This window comes from Pelophylax lessonae, assembly GCF_965119305.1.
Source record: "Pelophylax lessonae genome assembly, chromosome: 9".
Taxonomy (NCBI): Eukaryota; Metazoa; Chordata; class Amphibia; order Anura; family Ranidae; genus Pelophylax; species Pelophylax lessonae.
In genome coordinates, this window is record NC_138776.1 from 20402582 (window position 1) to 20425499 (window position 22918).

At 43.1% G+C, this 22918-nt stretch overlaps 1 protein-coding gene across 6 annotated transcripts in view; it reads right to left on the reverse strand.

Annotated features, from left to right (window-relative positions):
• The window catches only part of CRTAC1 (cartilage acidic protein 1), a 1069217-nt gene that overhangs the window by 830818 nt on the left and 215481 nt on the right, over positions 1-22918 (reverse strand). For all 6 annotated transcript variants that reach the window (XM_082267474.1, XM_082267475.1, XM_082267473.1 and 3 more), the window contains exon 2: positions 20590-20789. In XM_082267474.1, the coding sequence (XP_082123600.1) occupies positions 20590-20789 (200 nt within the window). The remainder of the gene's footprint in view (positions 1-20589; positions 20790-22918) is intronic.

Sequence of the window (22918 nt, forward strand, 5' to 3'; positions counted from 1 at the left end):
GAGAACCTTCTTTCTCACCCTTTCACTGTCACCAAGAGATTGCAATGTGACGATCTAACCCCGGGTAAATTCCTCTTGGAATGGAAGAGCCTGTTATATCGCCTGAACAAAAATGGAGGGTTAATAGCTGAGGGCATTGCATCTTCAATGATGAAAAGAGAGAGTCTTTTGCTGAAAAATGAAATCTTGTTAGCAGCTATTTATGTCGACCCAATGAGCCGACTTTTGTTGAACAGTGAACAGACTGCTACTGGGAAAAAGGCCCTCTATGATGTAGCAGTTCACATGAAGGGATTACGACCTGAAATACCTCCACAGGACGAAGTTCTTTTAAGCAATAGTGGTAACTCAGGATCATCTTCTTCGAGGAGACCCCGGGCAACCAGCCTGCACGACCGCTGAAGACCCGATCAAAGCCGCATTCGGCTCTGATTGGGTTTCCATGTAAAAACCCAGAAGTGACGTTATGACATCACTTTCGGGTACTCTGCGCCAAATTCAAAAAAATGACAGCATTCAAAACAGCCAAATTTGGCATTTTGAATGCTTTTAAGTGCAGAGGAGGGGTTTGGGGTCTTCTAGACCCCCAGATCCAGTGCTTTAAGTGGCCCAAAAGAGGTGTCAGTACTCTATTATAGCCTATAAATGTTGTCGCCCCCTCCCTCATCCCACATCAGGGTCGCCACAGAGCACCCCCCCCTGGCCTGGGCTGGGACTCTGGAGCAGGGGGATTCACTGGTGGTGACTGGTCTGGCTCTGGAGTGGGAAATATTCTGGGGGGGGGGAATAGAGGGCGCAGATGTCCAAAATGGGTGTACTGGTACGCTAAGGCGCACGGAGAGGTGGCGGTATGCTCAAGAGCCATATTTGGAGGTGGCGGTACTGAGTACCAGTGCATACCGGCCCACTTAAAGCACTGCCCAGATCCCTCCACAAGAGTACCTGTCAAGAAAAAAAAAAAATTTAAATGTCAGGAAATATTGGCAGATATCGGCTGATACCGGGATGCGATAACCAAAATATCGGTATCGGCAATTTAAAAAATATATCAGTCGATCACTACTGTGAATGTCAGAGTTTTACAATGCCTCATGGGGTGTGTAATTCTGCAACAGCTGGAGGGCCATAGTTTGGGGATCCCTGGTCAAGAGGAAGATGAGAGACACCAGACCCAACAATGCAGATGAGCTGAAGGCCGCTATCAAAGCAACCTGGGCTTCCATAACACCTCAGCAGTGCCACAGGCTGATCGCCTCCATGCCACGCCGCATTGATGCAGTAATTCATGCAAAAGGACCCCCGACCAAGTATTGAGTGCATCCTATACTGTACATGGACAGACTTTTCACTAAGCCAACATTTCTGTATTAAAAATCATTTTTTATCGGTCTTATGCAATATTTTAATTTTCTGAGATACTGAATTTTGGGGTGTCACTAGCTGTAAGCCATAATCATTAAAATTAAAAGAAATGCTTAAAATCTATCACTCTGTGTGTAACCCATCTATATAAAATATAGGAGTTTCACTTTTTGAATTGAATTACTGATTTTAATTAACTTTTTGATGATCTTCTAATGTTATGAGATGCACCTGTATATATTACCCTGTTATCTTTAGTAATGGCAAAGCTATTGCTGAATAAACAGATCCATAGCAGAAATGAAAAAAAAAAAAATGAAATAAAAAAAAAATGACATTTAAGACACAGTGAGTGGTGTTATAATTGAGATGTAATGCTGGGTAAATCTGGTTGTTGGAGATCACCAGTCCATAGCAAGTTTACTACTCTCGGCTAAATTGCACTAATACAATCCATTACCGAGCTTAACAAAATATGTGTGTGCGATGGAAACCCATAAAACACGGCTAATCGATTCCCATACACACAGTAATAAGTTCACTGGACAATCAGATATTGATTATATTGACAAAACAATCATTTAGGGACGGAAGAAGTAGCGGTGTCAAGCCCATCTGTTTCATAATTGCAAATCCATTTTTCAAGATTGGCCGGCCGGTGATGGAATGGTAAGCAGACTCTCCTATAGGAAAGTGCACACTGCTCCAGGTCTGGCTAAACCGCCCCTCAACAATCAGGTGCAGGTCCAGTCCGTGGTCTGAGTCCATCCATAAAATAATTTAGGGATGGAAGAAGTAGCCGGTGTCAAGCCCATCTGTTTCATAATTGCAAATCCATTTTTCAAGATTGGCCAGCCGGTCAGAGGAATGGTAAGCAGATTCCCCTAAACGAAAGTGCACACCGATCCAGGTGAGGCTAATCCGCCCCTCAACAACCAGGTGCAGGTCCAGTCCGTGGTCTGAGTCCATCCATAAAATAATTTAGGGATGGAAGAAGTAGCGGTGTCAAGCCCATCTGTTTCATAATTGCAAATCCATTTTTCAAGATTGGCCAGCCGGTCAGAGGAATGGTAAGCAGATTCCCCTAAAGGAAAGTGCACACTGCTCCAGGTGAGGCTAATCCGCCCCTCAACAACCAGGTGCAGGTCCAGTCCGCGGTCTGAGTCCATCCATAAAATCATTTAGGGATGAAAGAATTAGCGGTGTCAAGCCCATCTGTTTCATAATTGCAAATCCATTTTTCAAGATTGGCCGGCCGGTCAGAGGAATGGAAAGCAGATTCTCAGAAAGGAAAGTGCACACCGCTCCAGGTGAGGCTAATCCACCCCTCAACAACCAGGTGCAGGTCCAGTCCGCGGTCTGAGTCCATCCATAAAATCATTTAGGGATGGAAGAAGTAGCCGGTGTCAAGCCCATCTGTTTCATAATTGCAAATCCATTTTTCAAGATTGGCCAGCCGGTGATGGAATGGTAAGCAGACTCTCCTAAAGGAAAGTGCACACTGCTCCAGGTGAGGCTAATCCGCCCCTCAACAACCAGGTGCAGGTCCAGTCTGTGGTCTGAGTCCATCCATAAAATCATTTAGGGATGGAAGAATTAGCGGTGTCAAGCCCATCTGTTTCATAATTGCAAATCCATTTTTCAAGATTGGCCGGCCGGTCAGAGGAATGGAAAGCAGATTCTCAGAAAGGAAAGTGCACACCTCTCCAGGTGAGGCTAATCTGCCCCTCAACAATCAGGTGCAGGTCCAGTCCGTGGTCTGAGTCCATCCATACAATCATTTAGGGATGGAAGAAGTAGAGATGTCAAGTCCATCTGTTTCATAATTGCAAATCCATTTTTCAAGATTGGCCAGCCGGTCAGAGGATTGGTAAGCAGATTCTTCTAAAGGAAAGTGCACACTGCTCCAGGTGAGGCTAATCCGCCCCTCAACAATCAGGTGCAGGTCCAGTCCGCGGTCTGAGTCCATCCAATGCAAGCAAAAGGTTTGACCACACTCCAGTAGATGAAGATAAAAAAAATTCCTTTATTGTAAATATAAAATCGGACAAAACAAGACAGATGAGCCACAGTTGACGCGTTTCACGGTTCAAGATCGCTTAACTGGCAATACATCCTTGCATGCGATGTTAAAATAGTATAGATAACAGATGAACCCAATAGGGGCATAATTAGTGATTCTAACTTTCGACCAATTACTAACATCACAGAAAAGACCAATCAGATTGGTATGTGAGACATATAACCAATCTGTCAACCACTTACCGACCGCCCACCATCGATTTACGTCGGTACTTTGACGCTAAATACCGGGGCTATGGCAGCAGATAGCAGATAGTTGCCATAACCCCAGTATTTTTTGGAAACGGCGGGCGGTCCTCTTTCGGATAAGGGTGGTCCCAGTGGCAGATTCACCGTGGGATCACCCTTACGGTGTGGCGGAAGAGGTGCACCTCCCTCCCCAGCATAGATGGTTTAAACTGTCTGAACAGAGGCCGGTTCCATGCCCCACTGGAGACTCTCCTCCCCTGGCCAGCCCCAACAGAGCTGTCCCAGCGCCCCCCAACCACCCCCTGCTGGCCAGGTTGGGAACCCAGATTCAGCCGGTGAGTAGCGAGTACATGGAGCAGGGCTTCGGTCTGGAATGGGGATAAGGAGGAGGACGGGAAGAGGGAGAGTGGGAGGGGGGCCAAGTCACTGCACCATGGGCCTCTGGTTTGTACTTGCCCCCTGGGCCGAAAGTTGCCAGTCAGCCCCTCTGAATATATCTTTCCCCCTCTCTGGCGTTTTAACCTGTTCAATGACCTGTACCCTTACTGCCCATCTGACCGTCTCACCAGTTATTAATAACAAATGTATTCAATTATATATGATTCATCGGTCATACTTAACCCCAGTGCGACTCCATGCTATGCATCGTATTCCCACATCTACCGGCACCAGGTGTACCTGCCTGCAGATTTTATTCACGTAATGTGGTTATGCCCTGTCAATGATACATATTAGAAATTAGTAGTAAATGTACAGTATTGTCTGGAGTTCTTTCTATCCCTGTCCCTTGCACCCCGCGCATTTGTCTGTTGGCAGGGCCAGCCCTACCATGGGTCCCACATGGGTTTAAAAAAAATTCACAGGATGCAGGAGTAGACAGGCTCATAATGGTGCTGTATAGTGAGGAGCCATCGTGGATTGTCCCAAGTGCAGAATGATTGACTGAGCTGTATGATGTAGTAAGCCAGAAGTTCAGTTGTCCTGTGGCCACCGGGAGACAACCAGCGTAAACCGCAAGGAAATGACATCACAGGAACCGGAAACCGTCTAGAGGCCTGTAGAAGGAGCTGCTGCTCCGAGCGTGTAGCCTACTTGTTTGTTGAGCCTGGTCCGACGGTTTCCGGTTCTGGTGACATCATTTTCTTGCGGCTCACGCTGGTTGTCTCCCGATGGCCACGGGACAACTGAACTTCTGGCTTACTACATCATACAGCTCAGTGGATCGCTCTGCACTTGGGACAATCCGGGACGGCTCCTTACTATACAGCACCATTATGAGCTTGTCTACTCCTGCATCCTGTGAGTTTTTTTTAACCCATGTGTAAAAATAAAAATGTCTTACATACTACACTTAGGTGGCGCTTCCTTCTTGCCCTCTCCCTTTATTCTTTCAGACATAGAGCCTGCTAGACTCTGAGGATAGCTGCCGCCATCCATAGACTGTATGTACTATGCCTGTTAATGGACATTTTTTATGGACTTGATTTTTCACTTAATTATCTTACTTTAGCGAATCACCTCTGCGCCAGATTTATTGTTTTGTTTCCTACCATGGGTCCCGCTGGGTCCATTGGACCCAGGCAGCACTTGGAGAGGAGCAGCAAATTGACTCCTAAGATTTATTTTTTCCAGTAGTTTCGTGTGTCATCATTTTGCAGTGCGTTAGGGGCAGCATTTCCCCTTTGAAAACTGCCGTCCATAGTGCAAACTGAAGAGTATGAGGAGGCGGAGCGTCCCCGCTTGGGGAACGTCCCTCGCGTGATCGTGGTGTGCGCAATGACGTCAGACATCAGCGCACTCCATCTCACGCAGTGCAGGCTGGATCTTCTAGGGCGGTGGCAGACACAGGAGTGACAGGAGGACTGAGGACAGACAGCGGGTGGTTGGTGGACCGGTCCGGTGGTGAGTTATGGAAGAAGATAGCAGTCTATATAATATTTTCTAAATTTTATAACAAATAATGAATGGGGGGGCCTTTTGGTGGGCGTAATTTTTTTCTTCTTGGGGGGGGGGGCAGCGTTTCATTCTTGGACCCAGACGGCACAATGTCTTGGGTTAGCCCTGTCTGTTGGGTATATTGGACGAAGAACAATGGCCAAAATATACCAGGACTTTATTGAGGGAAACACTATTTTGGGCTCGAAAGGCTATTGCACTTACTGTTAGTGGAATCAATCTGCTCCACTATCTATCCGGCAATGGATCCAGATGGTGAATTAGATATTGCCCTATGAAAAAAATCATTTTTGAATACAGGGGCTGTCCCAATAAGTATGACAAGGTGTGGGATGTCTGGTGTTCCTCCACCCTCACCACCACTTATATGTAAGGGAAGTACTATTTGTTATTGTTCTTTGTTTGCATAGGGGAATATTTCCATGTACTAGTTGTAGCTTTGCTATATATTCAGATGGATCGTACTGAATCAAAGTGGGATTTGTCACTGATCTTTGTTATGATTGGAAGCTTAAATTCATACGAATATAACTCTGTAACCATTATATCTATGTGTACCAGGCTCTGCACCTTTTTCCTTTTTTTGTTTTTTTTTCATGCTCATGTTGACCGATTTGTCTTTTGCTTCTTTGTCAATAGAAAGAGTTAAAAAAAGAAAAAAAAAAACCTCCATAGGCAATGCTTTAACATTTTTTACAAGTTACCAGTTTAGAGGTACAGAGAAGGTCTTGGGCTAGAATTGTTGCTCTCACTCTAACGATCGCCACGATACCTCACATGTGTGATTTAAATGCCATTTACCTAAGTGGGCGTGACGCACATATGCGTTCGCTTCTGCGTGCGATCATGCAGGGGCAGAGGCACTTAAAATGTTTTGTTTTTATTTTTACACTTTGCCTTTGAATTTTTTTTTTTAATTTTTACGCTTTTCAATTTTTTAAAATTTTTTATCACTTTTATTCCTATTACAAGGAATGTACGCATCCCATGTAATAGGAATAGTGCATGACAGGTCTTCTTTATCCCATGTAATAGGAATAGGGCATGACAGGTCTTCTTTATGGGGCAGGGGCACTTAAAATGTTTTGTTTTCTGTTTTGTTTTTATTTTTACACTTTGCCTTTTAATATTTATTTATTTATTTATTTATTTTTACACCTTTTAATTTTTTTTTTTTATCACTTTTATTGCTATTACAAGGAATGTAAGCATCACATGTAATAGGAATAGGGCAGGACAGGTCTTCTTTATCCCATGTAATAGGAATAGGGCATGACAGCTCTTCTTTATGGGGCAGGGGCGCTTCAAATGTTTTTTTTTTTTTTTTTTTTTTTACACTTTGCCTTTTAATTTTTTTTTCAAATTTTTACACCTTTTAATTATTTTTTTTTTTTTATCACTTTTATTTCTATTACAAGGAATATAAGCATCACATGTAATAGGAATAGGGCATGACAGGTCTTCTTTATCCCATGTAATAGGAATAGGGCATGACAGGTCTTCTTTATGGGGCAGGGGCGCTTAAAATGTTTTTGTTTTTTTTTTCTTGTTTTTTACACTTTGCCTTTTCATTTTTTATTTTTTTATTTTTACGCTTTTTAATTATTTTTTTTTAGCACTTTTATTCCTATTACAAGGAATGTAAGCATCCAGTGTAATAGGAATAGGGCATGACAGGTCTTCTTTATGGGGCAGGGGCGCTTACATTTTTTTTTTTTTTTTTGGTTTTTTGTTTTTTTTTTGTTTTTTTGTTTTTACACTTTGCCTTTAAATTTTTTTTAATTTCTACGCCTTTTAATTTTTTTAGTTTTTTTTTTAGAACTTTTATTCCTATTACAAGGAATGTAAGCATTGCATGTAATAGGAATAGGGCATGACAGGTTTTCTTTATGGAGAAATTTGGGGTCTATAAGACCTCACATCTCTCCTCTAGGCTGGAAAGATTGAAATAATAATAAAAAAAAAAAAGTAATCACAGCCTTTAGAGGCCAAGTCCACGGCAGTGTTTACATCTGCCGGGCCAGACGTGACATCATAACGTCACACCCGGGCCTCCGAAGCTCATAGAGACTGCCGGGGGGCCATCTGGTCTGCGGTATTCTCTATGGCGGCCGATTCCTTCTCTGGCGTGCAATTAGCAAGGGTGAATTGGTAGAAGCACTGGAGGGTGGCGGAAGGGGGGGGGGTGGACATCCTGTAAAAACAATCAAACAGCTGAACAACCGCTCTGATTGTTCTTACTGTGCAGGGAATCGCTGGTAGACTTCAATTTCCCCAACGTCATATGACGGCCTTGGGCTGGAAGTGTTTAACCCCTTTGCACCTAAGAGTAAAACAAATCTAAATGTGAGGAGCTTGCTATAGGGGCACCCGAGCTGAGCTGCACCTCCGTGTGTCCATTCAGACGTGGAGCTGCCATTCGGCCCCACCCCATCTCTCTTTTCCTGAATGAACACAATGAGTGATTGGTACCGATCGCTCACTGTGTTAAGTCATAACTGAAGCATTGGTTTTATGGGGCCCCGTGTCAGGTTGTCTGTATGGGGCCCCGTGATTTTTAACAGCAAACCTGGTCACCATATCTCAATCCAATCGAGCGCCTTTGGGATGTAGTGGAGATTTGCAGAAGATTGGCATCATGGATGTGCAGCCGACAAATCTGCAGCAATTCCGTGATGCCATCATGTCACTATGGAGCAAAATCTCTGAGGAATGTTTCCAACACCTTGTTAAATCTATTCCACAAAGCAGAGGCGTAACTAGAACCTTTAGGGCCCCGGTGCAAGAAAGCATTAAGGGCCCCCCCAGACCCCTGGCTGGGGCCCTTCCCTTAAAGCCTGGGGCTCTTCCCACTGATCCTAGGGCCCTTTACTCTCGTTGCAGGGCCCTTTATTACGGTCACGCAGTGGGACCCTTTCATAAGTTCTGCAGTGGGCCCCCTTCCTGCCATCTTGGGACCTCCCCACGGTGGTGTAATGCCAGGGCCCGGTCGCAAGTGTGACCTTTGCAATCCTGGAAGTTCACCCACTGGTGTCAGTAGTTTTTATTTTTTGGTATTTTAATTGTATTATTTTTTAGCATTTTATTTTATTTTTTTTTACAATGTCACTGACTATTACTCTGTCCATTCAGAAAAGGAAGAAGCTAGTAAATTATATATTTACCGACCCCTTCCTGATTCTCTGTTGTGACACATCCCCTGCAGCAGCCGGCAGGAGAGGAAAGGGAGCACAGTGGGGGAAGGGGGGGGGGGGGGGAAAGCATAGTGGGGGGGGCAGCATAGTAGGGGGGCAGGGGAGCACACAGGGGCCCAGAGACAGCAGAACACAAGTGAACTGGATAGGAGGAGTGGCGGGGGCAGCATACAGAGGAACCAATCTCCTCTACTTTCCTCCTGCAGCTACAGGAGGAAAAAGGAGGACAGTGATTTCTCTATTGTTGCCGCCGCCCCTCCTATCCAGGTGTACAGGGGAGCCGCACAGGCCCCCTGGAGCATGGGGCCCGGCTGCAATTGCAACCCCTGCAACCTCTGTAGTTACGTCCCTGTCACAAAGAATGAAGGCAAAAGTGTGTCCAACCCGGTACTAGCAAGGTGGACCTAATAAAGTGGCCATTAAGTTTATAATCTAAACAAAATGTATTATTTGTATATACAACAATTTACATTTCACATAGACATTTTTGAAAGCTTGCTGTTTAGATGAGATCTAGTGTACATAAAGCAGCGATTGAATAAATTGAATTACGCTTGTCTCATCAAATGTGCCATTTACTGTTTATGTTTAAGAAGATGAGCCAAAACGATAGGTTGTTTCACTGACAAGAAAGAGGAAATCAATGTATCTTATCAAGCTGAGGAGCAATAAAGTAGCAGCAAAGAACCTAACATAAACCACTCATACACGAGACTCTTCTAATAATACAATTGTAGAGTCTGGTTAATGATTATGAAGACATTGTGTGTGTCTCAGACATTCGGCTCATCCAATTATCGGGACTATTCACAAACAAAAACGTTGGAGATGATCTTCCAGGTAATATAATTAGTCAATGGAGATCACAGAGCTTGCTGCCATGAAGATGTCCGCTCTGCGGAAGGGTCTGGGGAAGGGACACTGAGACACGGATAAGACAAATCTTCCTTTCTGCAGATAATTAGCATGACATAAATTTCTGTCCTAAAGTACACTCGTCACAATCCCGCTCAGATGAGACCGAGAACATAAGAAAAAGACGACCGCGAGAACATAAGAAAAAGACGACCGCGAGAACATAAGAAAGAGACGACCACGAGAACATAAGAAAGAGACGACTGCAAGAACATAAGAAAGAGATGACTGCGAGAACATAAGAAAGAGACGACTGCGAGAACATAAAAAAGAGACGACCACAAGAATATAAGAAAGAGACAACCGCAAGAACATAAGAAAGAGACGACCGCGACAACATAAGAAAGAGACGACCGCGAGAACGTAAGAGAAAGACAACCGCGAGAACATAAAAAAGAGACAACCGCGAGAACATAAAAAAGATACGACCGTGAGAACATAAGAGAGAGACGACAGCGAGAACATAAGAAAAAGACGACCGTGAGAACATAAGAAAGAGACGACAGCGATGAAAATAAGAAAAAGACGACCTCGAGAACATAAGAAAGAGACGACAGCGAGAACATAAGAAAGAAACGACAGCGGGAATATAAGAATGAGACGACTGCGAGAACATAAGAAAGAGACGACCGCAAGAACATAAGAAAGAGACGACCGTAAGAACATAAGAAAGAGACGACCGCGAGAACATAAGAAAGAGACGACCGCGAGAACATAAGATAGAGACGACCACGAGAACATAAGACAGAGACGACCACGAAAACATAAGAAAGAGACGACCGCAAGAACATAAGAAAGAGACAACCGCAAGAACATAAGAAAGAGACGACCACGAGAACATAAAAAAGAGACGACCACAAGAACATAAGAAAGAGACGACTGCAAGAACATAAGAAAGAGACGACTGCGAGAACATAAAAAAGAGACGACCACAAGAATATAAGAAAGAGACGACCGCAAGAACATAAGAAAGAGACGACCGCGACAACATAAGAAAGAGACGACCGCGAGAACATAAGAGAAAGACAACCGCGAGAACATAAAAAAGAGACAACCGCGAGAACATAAGAAAGATACGACCGTGAGAACATAAGAGAGAGACGACAGCGAGAACGTAAGAAAAAGACGACCGCAAGAACATAAAAAAGAGACGACCGCAAAAACATAAGAAAGAGACGACCGCGAGAACATAAGAAAGAGACGACAGCGATGAAAATAAGAAAAAGACGACCTCGAGAACATAAGAAAGAGACGACAGCGAGAACATAAGAAAAAGACGACCGCAAGAACATAAGAAAGAAACGACAGCGGGAATATAAGAATGAGACGACTGCGAGAACATAAGAAAGAGACAACTGCAAGAACATAAGAAAGAGACGACCGCAAGAACATAAGAAAGAGACGACCGTAAGAACATAAGAAAGAGACGACCGCGAGAACATAAGAAAGAGACAACCGCGAGAACATAAGATAGAGACGACCACGAGAACATAAGAAAGGGACGACCACGAGAACATAAGAAAGAGACGACCGCGAGAACATAAGAAAGAGACAACCGCAAGAACATAAGAAAGAGACGACCTCGGGAACATAAGAAAGAGACTACCGCGAGAACATAAGAAAGAGACGACCATGAGAACATAAAAAAGAGACGACCGCGAGAACATAAGAAAGAGACGGCCGCGTAAACATAAGAAAGAGATGACCGCAAGAACATAAGAAAGAGACAACCGCGAGAACATAAGAAAGAGACGACCGCGAGAACATAAGAAAGAGACGACCACGAGAACATAAGAAAGAGACGACCGCGAGAACCTAAGAAAGAGACGACCGCGAGAGGTCGCATTACCGCCTAAGCTCTGCCTTCTGTCAGATCGGCAGCAGCATTCGATTTATTGATTCATAGATTCATAGATTTGAATCTTCCCGAAAACATGCCACTCCACTCCCGATCAATGGAAAATGTGTCTTTCTTGAAACCAGTACCTGATGCCAAAAGGGTTGAGGACCATTGTTCTAGAATGTTAGTGCTTGTCCACTCAATTATGGCGAGATTCTACTGTGCATGGGGAGAGTGGTATACCAAGTCAAATGCAGATATTTACACGAGCTGTATCGAAAATGACCCTTCAATATTTTTCTCTACTAAACCACACCAGCATTTACTGATGACTTCTTCCTTTATTCTTGTCTGATCCTCGGAGCCTTCAAAACCAATGAATGAATCAGCCATAGGCTTTTCATCTCTCATAAACTCCAGTGGCTTAGTTCTTGGCTCTGCATCCCTGACCTTGAAGTCTCACTTCTCTAACAGCTGGGGTAGTCACATCCCTCCAGCTTCAATTTTGGTTATATAGAATAAAAGACAAAATCAAAAGGCTAAATGAGACATCATCATAAAGGTAACTGCAGGCCAGAAGACCTGGGAGCTCAGTACTCACCACTGAGTCCTAGAGAAATTTTCTAGTGAACTCCCCATTATCTATTATATGGAAATATTACTTCTCATCGAGGACTTCAACAAAAGATGGTAAAACTGATAGAGATATCAGAAGGCATGATTAGCCAAGGTAATATTTATTTTATTAATACTGTAGCTACAGCTGCAAATTTTAACAACCTATACTAATACTAGTCATATGAGCACCAAACCGATGACCAATGAGTCCAACTGTAATCAGTTCATATGGAGGGTGGGATAAAACAACCAATGTGTTTTGGGGGTTCTGGGGTTCAAACACTCCCCTAACTATCGGGGCTTGAATTTTATACAAAACTGAAGTGAGTTAACTTAAAGGGATATTAATGGAAGTTTTGCAGGTACCAATTTTGCATATGGATGTTTGGAGGTACCCAAGGACTACATCAATGTTTTAGAAAATTACATTTGAATAAACGTTACGTAAAACCTACACATAAATTTTAACCCCTTTCCGCCAACTGCCCCTTTAGGAGTTAAAAAAGCCGGGACTGAAATCAGTGCATTTTTAACATACGCTGATATGCTTCATGTTCAATACCCTTGCTCATAAAAGGTAGGTTGTGTTGGGGGGCATGCCCTGGAGCGTTATGGAGTAGGACATATGTGAGAGGAGCTCTGTCTTCACCGCATCCTTTTCTCGATATCCTGGGGACAATCCTGAACATCACACCCAAATTTCTACTATAGAAGATTGGCATAAGCAGCTTCCTATGTCTCCCCCCGCCCAAAGCACCAGAAGCTGGCTCTAAACTAGAAAAGTTGCGACAAAAGGAAAGCAGGTCTTGGGGGAAGATGGCGGCGCCTCGGCTTCTGACTTGGAGCATCAGAGGGCTAAAACAGCAAAATTACTGGATGCAATTTCCACATGCCAAACGACCCTCACCACTAAGATTGAGGAAGTCAAGGTCGATATTTACTTTCTACACAAAGACTTCCACAAGCTGAGAGATAGGGTAACAGGAGCGGAAACCCGCATCGGCAAGGCAGAAGACATTCTACACCCACTACATCACTCGACTAAAAAAATGCAGTGCCAGATTCAGCAACTTGGTCAAAAACAGGATGACATGCAGAATAGACTTTGATGCTGCAATCTCCACTGTGTGGGTCTCCCAAAGGGAGCGGAAGGCACAAACCCAGCTACTTTTCTGGAAGATCTCCTGATTAATACCTACACTATAAAGTTAGCTTGTGTTAGCCTTGGATATGAATATAGGCTAAATATAGCCACCATCTCCTTTGAACGTGGATTAGCGTTGTGTGGGGGTTCTCCTAAAGTGTAATCCCAGGAGGATGGGAGGGTAACATATCCTCTGAAGATCACAGCTATCCTCTTAATGTACCCCAATGCTCATCCCTAGGAAAGTCCTTGGTGCAAATCTTCCTAGTGAATACTTTTAAGATTGCTCTCCCATCCTCCTGAAGAAGTGGTGTTTCCAGAAAAATGCATTTATGAAACCAGGATTCCAATAACAGATCTAACAAGTTTAAAAGAATGATGAAAATTGATGTGTCATGGTGAGGAGTTAGGCTCAGAGATCAGTAGCTATAGCAGTAGAGAGGCTCCCGCTGACCAGCAGGACAAGTATACAAGCAGGTCATCCTGGCGGATGATGCGGGCTCACATGAGGTGCAGGGTCGAAGCACTAACCAGTATTCACCAGAGCTCCTGATGGCGGGGATGGCTTTTGCTAAGTGTTAGTCCCAGGTTGCGGTCTTCAGGATCGCCCCACCGGGAGGTGAGCAAGCCAGGGTCCAGGGTCCAGTAGCAAATATAAAAAAGCCAAGCTGAAGGGTAGTGGGTAAATAAGTCAAAGATTGGTAACAAGTGGTTGCAGATTGGGATCAAGAGGAAGCGTAGCTGAGGAACAAGCTAAAGATTGGTACCGAGTGGTAGTGGAGAGAAGGACAGCTGTAGGTACTGTATGTAAAGGTGTAAGATATCGGCTGGAGAGAGCATAATAATCTGGAAGTGCAGAGACATGACTAAAATAGGAAGTTCATTGGAGGAACAAGATGTTCAAAGTTCAAAAGTAACAAGGTAGGTACAATGCAAGATTATCCAAGGGTTTAGACAGGACACTCCCTAGCATCTCAGGTGACTTAGCAAGGAGAACTACTGCCAGGTGCAGAAGGGGTTGTGGGTTTAGATCTTGGTCCTGACATGAAGTTGACAAGTACTGTTTATGTATTTATTTTATGTGAAGTTTATTCAAATAAAAGGTTGTAATTTTCTGATACTTTGGTATCAAAATTTGGCATCCCTGGGTATCTCAAAAGTCCATATGTAAAAATTGATATCTGCAAGTCTTGAAATATCCAGGACATAGTACCCTATGTAACTAGCCCACCACTAGTCAATATTACAGTTTCTGCTAATCGAAGTTTGGTTATTAATGCAAATTCAGACTACGTCTCTCATCCTGGTTGTCTACCTGTGTATAACCCCGACTTGGCTCCTGAGTACATCTCTCATCCTGGTTGTCTACCTGAGTATGACCTCAGCGTGGCTCCAGACTACCTCTTTCATCCTGGTTATCTACCTGTGTATGACCCTGGCTTGGCTCCAGACTACGTCTCTCATCCTGGTTATCTACCTGTGTATGACCCTGGCTTGGCTCCAGACTATGTCTCTCATCCTGGTTGTCTACCTGTGTATGACCCTGTCTTGGCTCCAGACTACGTCTCTCATCCTGGTTGTCTACCTGTGTATTACCCTGGCTTGGCTCCAGACTACGTCTCTCATCCTGGTTGTCTAACTGTGTATTACCCTGGCTTGGCTCCAGACTACGTCTCTCATCCTGGTTGTCTACCTGTGTATTACCCTGGCTTGGCTCCAGACTACGTCTCTCATCCTGGTTGTCTACCTGTGTATGACCCTGTCTTGGTTCCAAGACAATAATTCTCTTTTACCAACCTATATATGATCTCAGGACTGTTGTTTTATAGACCGGCCCTATGGGTTCTACCCTTTGTCATCTTACCATGGGCATAAAGCCTGCCAACTACAGTTCCTCACAGGGTATCTGAGACCCTTGTCTGCTGCCTGGTTCCCGCCGTTGCTGACCAACTCCATGGGCAACAATCAACCACCCAAATCCCCAGCATCCATGCTTCTTTGTGCCTTGCATGCCTGTCACCATATCTAGGGGTGTTTAGATCAGAAAGATCTCTCGCCACTATGGTCTCCAACCAGGTGCACAACATTTTCAGAACATAATAAAGTCCCTTCAGCATACACAATTCCTTTAATGCCATGTTAATGCCCTCTGTACTAAGCTCATTATAGATTCTCGTGATTTCAGCTGTCATCACTACATGACAAATAATTAAAGACCCCCCCCCCCCCCAACACACACATATACACATATTAAATGTACTGCAGCAAAGTTAATTATGGCTTCAAGGAGGACAAACGTTGAAGAAGATTATCAACAACAGCGGTGCTTGATTAAAAAAGAAGTACTTTTAATTAATCTCGTGTGTTCAAGATGACCTGTAATAACACCTTTATTAAAACCCACAGGAAGTACAGCAACAATGGCAGCTATCTCAGTGGAAAATGTCACAATATGTCCTGTAATCCACATAAAAAAGGAGAGAAAAAAAGGTGAAGCTGCAGTACATAAACAAGAATGAATATAAAATACCAAATAAATGGTAACCTTGGAGGATCTTCAAGACATTTACACTAACTTGTATATGAACAAGGTGAACACATGTACATTTGCAGTAGAATTTCCCTTGATAGTTTTGATTCAGATACATTTTACCATTAAATAGGACTACAATGCAAAAAAAGACCATTGTTTAGCTGCCGAGAACATTAAACACTTAGCGGTAACCTTCACACATAATGCATAAAAGAAACAGTAAGTCTACCATAAAGCACTTCTATTACTTATCCAAATGCCAAAGTTCAAACCTTAATGACATGACTGTTCATGTACTTCAAGGTGCAAGGTCTAGAACAGTCAGACCAAAACTAAATCTTAGCAAAAGGAATAAATAAAGGCAGCCATTGCATAGAGTTAATGAAGCCTGAGATTGCTAAACTGACCTGTCTCACATATACTTTATTTATTCTGTGCATATATATTCCATTATCTCCACTTCCACTATCTCCCATCATTTTTTTGAATATGCATTACGTTTTCTGACAAAAAAAGGGCAGATTGTTTGTCATGCATTGCCCCTGTTTTTGCTTTTGGCCAATGATTAGTAGACATGTGTTAATTGTTTTGGACAAAATGTTCCTAATTTGGAGATTTGGATTTATCCGAATTTCCGAAACGCAATAGTAGGAATTTCAACTAATCCGAAATAAATTATAACAAAACTAAATATCTGACTTTAAAAATGAATTTAAATATGAATTCAAAAATTAATTTGAATATAAAATTTGAATTTGAAAATAAATTTGAATTCAAATTGGAAACATATTGCAATACATACAGTAAGGTAGAAAAGTGAAATAAGATGATGATTCCTACATAGGCTGCTTTATAGAATAGATTAGAATAGAATTGGAAATTGAATAGAATAAAAATGGAATAAAATAGAATGAAGGAGAAGGGAAGGGAAGGGAAGGAAAGGAAAGGGAAGGGAAGGAAAGGGGAGGAGAGGGGAAGGGGATGCGAGGGGAGGGGAAGGGAAGGGATGGAAAGGAAAGGAAAGGAAAGGGAAGGAAAGGGGAGGAGAGGTGAAGGGGATGCGAGGGGAGGAGAAGGGAAGGGATGGAAAGGAAAGGGAAGGAAAGGGGAGGAGAGGGGAAGGAGATGCGAGGGGAGGGGAAGGGAAGGGAAGGGACGGAAAGGAAAGGAAAGGGAAGGAAAGGGGAGGAGAGGTGAAGGGGATGCGAGGGGAGGGGAAGGGAAGGGATGGAAAGGAAAGGAAAGGGAAGGAAAGGGGAGGAGAGGGGAAGGGGAGGGGAGGCGAGGCGAAGGGAAGAGAAGAGAAGAGAAGAGAAGAGAAGAGAAGAGAAGAGAAGAGAAGAGAAGAGAAGAGAAGAGAAGAAGAGAAGAAGAGAAGAGAAGAGAAGAGAAGAGAAGAGAGGAGAGGAGAGAAAAGAGAAGAAAAGAAAAGAAAATAAAAGAAAAGAGAAGAAAAGAGAAGGGAAGGGATGGGATATAGCTATCTTTCAAAATTCACATTTTGAATCAGTTAATATCAATTCAAAAACAAATATACAATAGGAATTCCAAAAATTCTAACATAACGAATAGGACAAAACTAAATTTTTGAGGGAAGGAAAGGAAAGGAAAGGGACGGAAAGGAAAGGGAAAGGAAAGGGAAAGGAAAGGGAAAGGAAGGAAAGGGGAGGAGAGGGGAAGGGGAGGAGAGGGGAAGGGGAGGTGAGGCGAGGGGAAGGGAAGGGAAGGGAAGAGAAAAGAAAAGAAGAGAAGAGAAGAGAGGAGAGGAGAGGAGAGGAGAGGAGAGGAGAGGAGAGGAGAGGAGAGGAGAGGAGAGGAGAGGAGAGGAGAGGAGAGAAGAGAAGAGAAGAGAAGAGAAGAGAAGAGAAGAGAAGAGAAGAGAAGAGAAGAGAAGAGAGAAGGGAAGGGATATAGCCATCTTTCAAAATTCACATTTTGAATCAGTTAATATCAATTCAAAAACAAATATACAATAGGAATTCCAAAAATTCTAACATAATGAATAGGACAAAACTAAATTTTTGAGGGAAGGGAAGGAAAGGAAAGGGACGGAAAGGAAAGGGAAGGGAAGGAAAGGGGAGGTGAGGCGAGGCGAGGCGAGGCGAGGGGAGGGGAGGGAAGGGAAGGGAAGGGAAGGGAAGGGAAGGGAAGGGAAGGGAAGGGAAGAGAAGAGAAGAGAGAAGAAGGGAAGGGAAGAGATATAGCCATCTTTCAAAATTCACATTTTGAATCAGTTAATATCAATTCAAAAACAAATATACAATAGGAATTCCAAAAATTCTAACATAACGAACAGGGCAAAACTAAATTTTTGACTTAACAAGCCCGAAACAAATGTTTCCGTTGTGCACATCTCTTAGACCAACCCAACCCTTTTCACTGCTCACAGACCAGCCTGTATCCTCCTTTATTTCCTGCAATCAGCTGGGTGCCAAGGCCCTGGAGTCTGCTCTTGTTCCACTGTAATCCATCATCCAAATTTACGGGATGCATACCAAAGACATTCAGATCCAGACAAGATTTCTTGCAATGATAGCACGCTGCTCACTCCTACCAAAAGCCATTCCCCTAATCTGTTTCACCTACAGCAGGGCTTAATCATGGGGAACATGATTTGTTCCATGATCAAGTTCAATCAAGTTCTTGGTTTCAATTTCGGGCCGATAAACTCCTTATATTGGTTTTGGTGGTTGGTTATTTCAATAATATTTTAAATTGGGCAATATTTTCCTGCTGGCAATGTTATGTTGGGTCATTGACCTTGTTGTGCAAATGTTGTGAAAAACTGGACTTCTGTCATATGTTACATCTTACTGCTAAAGAGTACCTGTATACTTATTCTAGAATGCAAAACTCATTACCAAGAATGGATCCAGCTTTGGGGGGGAAGTTCCTTAGCTGAGAGCTGTGGACATAGAAACAAGGAACATTTCTGACCATCCCCCTATAGAAGTAGCTATTCAAACTGCAACTCTAACCGTATGCAACAAAGACGTTCAGCTACAGTTTCTTGCAAAGACAGCAGACTGCTCACTCCTATCAAAAGCCATGCCCCTATTATGTTTAACCTACACAGGGCTTAATCATAGGGAACATGAATTTTTCAATGAACTCGTCAAGTTTTTGGTGCAATTCCTGGCTGATAAACTCCCTATTCCCATTTTGGGGGTGGGTGATTTCATCAATATTTTAAATCCAGCAATATTGTCCTGCCCTTAACTGGCCCTTGGGGCACAATTCCATTTAATGACACCAACAATGAGGCATAATTCCTGTTAATGACACCAGCAATGGGGCACTATTCCTCCCACCGACACCAACAATGGGGCAGAATTCTTTCCATTTACACCAACGATAGGACACTATTCCTCCAACTGATATCAACAATGGGGCACTATTACTTCCACTGAAATCAACAATGGGGCACTATTCCTCTCACTGACACCAACTATGAGGCACAATTCCGTCCATTAACACCAACAATGAGGCATAATTCCTTCCATTAACACCAACAATGGGGCATGATTCTTTCCATTTATAGCAATGATGAACCACCATTCCTCCCACTGACACAAACAATGGGGCACTATTCCCCCCCACTGACACTAACGAAAGGGCAAAATTCCTCCCCCTGACACCAACAATGGGACAGAATTCTCTCCATTTACACCAATGATGGGGCACTATTTCTCCAACTGATATCAACAATGGGGCACTAATATTCCTCTCACTGAAGCCAACATTGAGGCACAATTTATTCCATTAACACCAACAATGGGGCATGATTCCTTCCATTTATAGCAATGATGAACCACCATTTCTCCCACTGACACTAACAATGGGTCAGAATTCTTTCCATTTACACCAACGATAGGGCACTATTCCTCCAACTAATATCAACAATGGGGCACTAATACTTCCACTGACATCAACAATGAGGCACTATTCTCCTACTGACACTAACAATGAGGCACAATTCCTTCCATTAACACCAACAATGGGGCACTATTCCTCCTACTGACACTAATGAAAGGGCAAAATTCCTCCCACTGACATCAACGATGGGGCAGAATTCCTTCAATTTACACCAACGATGGGGCACTATTCCTCCTACTTATACCAACAATGGGGCACTATTACTTCCACTGACATCAACAATGGGGCACTGTTCCTCCCACTGACACCAAGGATGGGACACTATTCCTCCAACTGATATCAACAATGGGGCACTATTACTTCCACTGATACCAAAGATGGGGCACTATTCCTCCCACTGACACCAATGATGGAGCACTATTCCTCCCACTGACACCAAAGATGGGGCACTATTCCTCATGCAGTCACCAAAGATTGGGCACTGTTTATTCCCACTGGATGCCAGGACATTTTCTACTTCCACCCTAGTTCAACCCCCTAAAATGTGAAGGACGGTGAACTTGCTCTTTGTTTAGAACGTTTGGAGATCCCTGTTCTAGAGGATCAGAAATCTTGCGTCCCAGAAGGATATTTCAATTGTATGTAAGTGTATAGAGGATATGTGTGCACTGCCTTACTGGTAGCTCCATTTTAATTCTGTACATGTTTTTCCTATGTCTTTGCTAAGACCTTTCATTTTTTCCCTTTCTTTTTTAACTTTGGTTTTATGCTTTGTAAAAAAATTAATAAATAAAATAAAAAGCAATAAAAAAATATCTGATTAAAAAAAAAAAAAAAAAAATACTGTATGTTTTTATAATAAATGTTTAATGCCACTTACCCAGCGACTACAATTTCAAAGTCTCCATCATTGTCCACATCGGTGATGGCCACCCCATAGTTCAGCTGCGTTGGGTTGTTTTCATAATCTGGCGGTAGGGCGGTGGAGGTGATAGCTGTGAACATGGGCTCCGAGCGCTGAGCACCCCCGCAGTACAGAACAATGGAGAGCAGCAAGACCAGCAGCATCATCCTTGACATCTGGAAGTAAAACGTACAATATGGTCAGGACTTCTTCGCTCTGAAGGCGATGTCCAATTTATGTAACAATCAAAGCGGTTCTTGTAAACTGGTTTTATTGAGCACATAAAATAATAAAAGATTTTTTTTTTTTTTTGCACCATCTGAACATCTGAGAGAACGTCGGAGGAAAACACACCGGGATAAACTGAATTTCTGCTTTATTTAACACTTTGGTGTCAGGTGTGACTACGGAACAGATGCTCTAATCTTTGCAAATGCTACAATGAACTACTTTACGTTCTATGATGTTATCAACACGCATGGTACAAATTCGGAAATATAAATAATTAGTAACTATATAATTAGGAGGATTGCACCCGAGCATTCAATATGAAGTGATTAGCATACGGTCATGCTAGGATTGTAAAGACAGTTATTACAATGGGAAACTGTAACCTTTTCATGCCAATATGTTAAATGCAACACAAAACGATACATTTTTCAAAAAATTACTTAACCCCCTAATCACACAACAAATCATAAACATGAGTATCCATTCAAACTCATTAAAGTGCAAGTGCATCAGTCAAAAAGTACAAATATAAATCTCTTGATAATACCTCAAATGAATTTAAGCAATAGGTATAGGACAATATCATAAGAGGTGAGCCGATGGTAAGTTTGGACCAAAGTTTGGCCGTTCGGGTGTTTGAATGAATACCCAAAAATTTGCCCATTGGCCCCCTGTTCAGCAGGAGCAAAAAATTCATATATACAGTATATATATATATATATATATATATATATATATATATATATATATATATACATGCATTTTTAAATTGGTTTCAGAAGGGAGGACGGATAAGGAAGGAGCACATGACATGGAATTGTATAAACATTTTATGTGATATTTTATTTTAATATACATTGGTTTATATATGGACTTTATTTTGAATATATGGAAATTGCACATATAAGGGTCCTTTCACACGGGCCTTCCAGCCCGGCGGACTCCGTTTTACTTAGTGGGGATCGATCTGCCGATCCCCGCTGAGCAGGGAGTTGACAGGTCCGTCTCCGCCTACTTTGCAGAGACAGACCTGTCAGATCCCCGCTCTACTCTATAGGAGATCGGATGAAAACGGACCGCCTGTCTGTTTTCATCTGATCCTTTCCTCCAGACGGATGGAAAATAGGGTTTCCATCTGTCTGGATTTCAGCGACCACATCGGATCGGATAGCAGAGGGTATCAGAGGACACTTCACCGCTGCCCCATTGGGATGCATGGAGCGTCCGATCAGTTCCACCTTAAAAGACTGACAGGCGGATCTGATTGAAAAGCCCCTGTGAAAGGGGCCTAAGGGTTGTACACTTAGCCCCCGTTCACATTAGGTCGCTCCGACTTAGGGGGCGACCTGTGAAGTCGTGTGCAGCGTGACTTCGGCGCGACTTGCACGGACTTCATAACATGAATGTCTATGCAAGTCGTCTCCAGGTCGCCCGAAGTAGTACAGGACCCTTTTTCTAAGTTGGAGTCGGACTTGTGTCGCTCCTATTAGAATGGCTCCTGTACTACACAGTGGGAGCGTGAGGACCGCGACTTGTCAGGCTGACAAGTCGCCTGACAAGTCGGATCAATGTGAATGGACACTTATATCATTTTTATTTTGGTTTGATTTGCATATATTTTTTTTGTTATGGTTTGATTTGCACGTATTGCACTTTATATTATATATATGGGACCCTATATGTACATTTCTTCAGGTTGGTGGCTAGTATTGCACAAGCACAGTTAAATCAATAGAATTCATTGAGTAACGGGTGCTAGTGTGAACACTGTTTGGTGTCAGCGGCAATACTTTGTGTAAGAGACACTTGTGGATGATACTAAACTAAGCATGCCAATATCTTCTATGCAGGATGTGGAAACCTGAAAAAAATAATGGGGTGGGCAACTACATAGCAGATGAGATTTAATGTTGAAAAATGTAAAGTAATGCACTTGGGGGCCAGAAACCAGAAAGCAAGCTACTCACTAGGGGGGGAACCTCTGGGTGAATCTAAGATGGAAAAGGACCTGGGGGTCCTGGTGGGCAACAGGCTTGACAGTGGCATGCAATGCCAAGCCGCTGCAAGCAAAGCC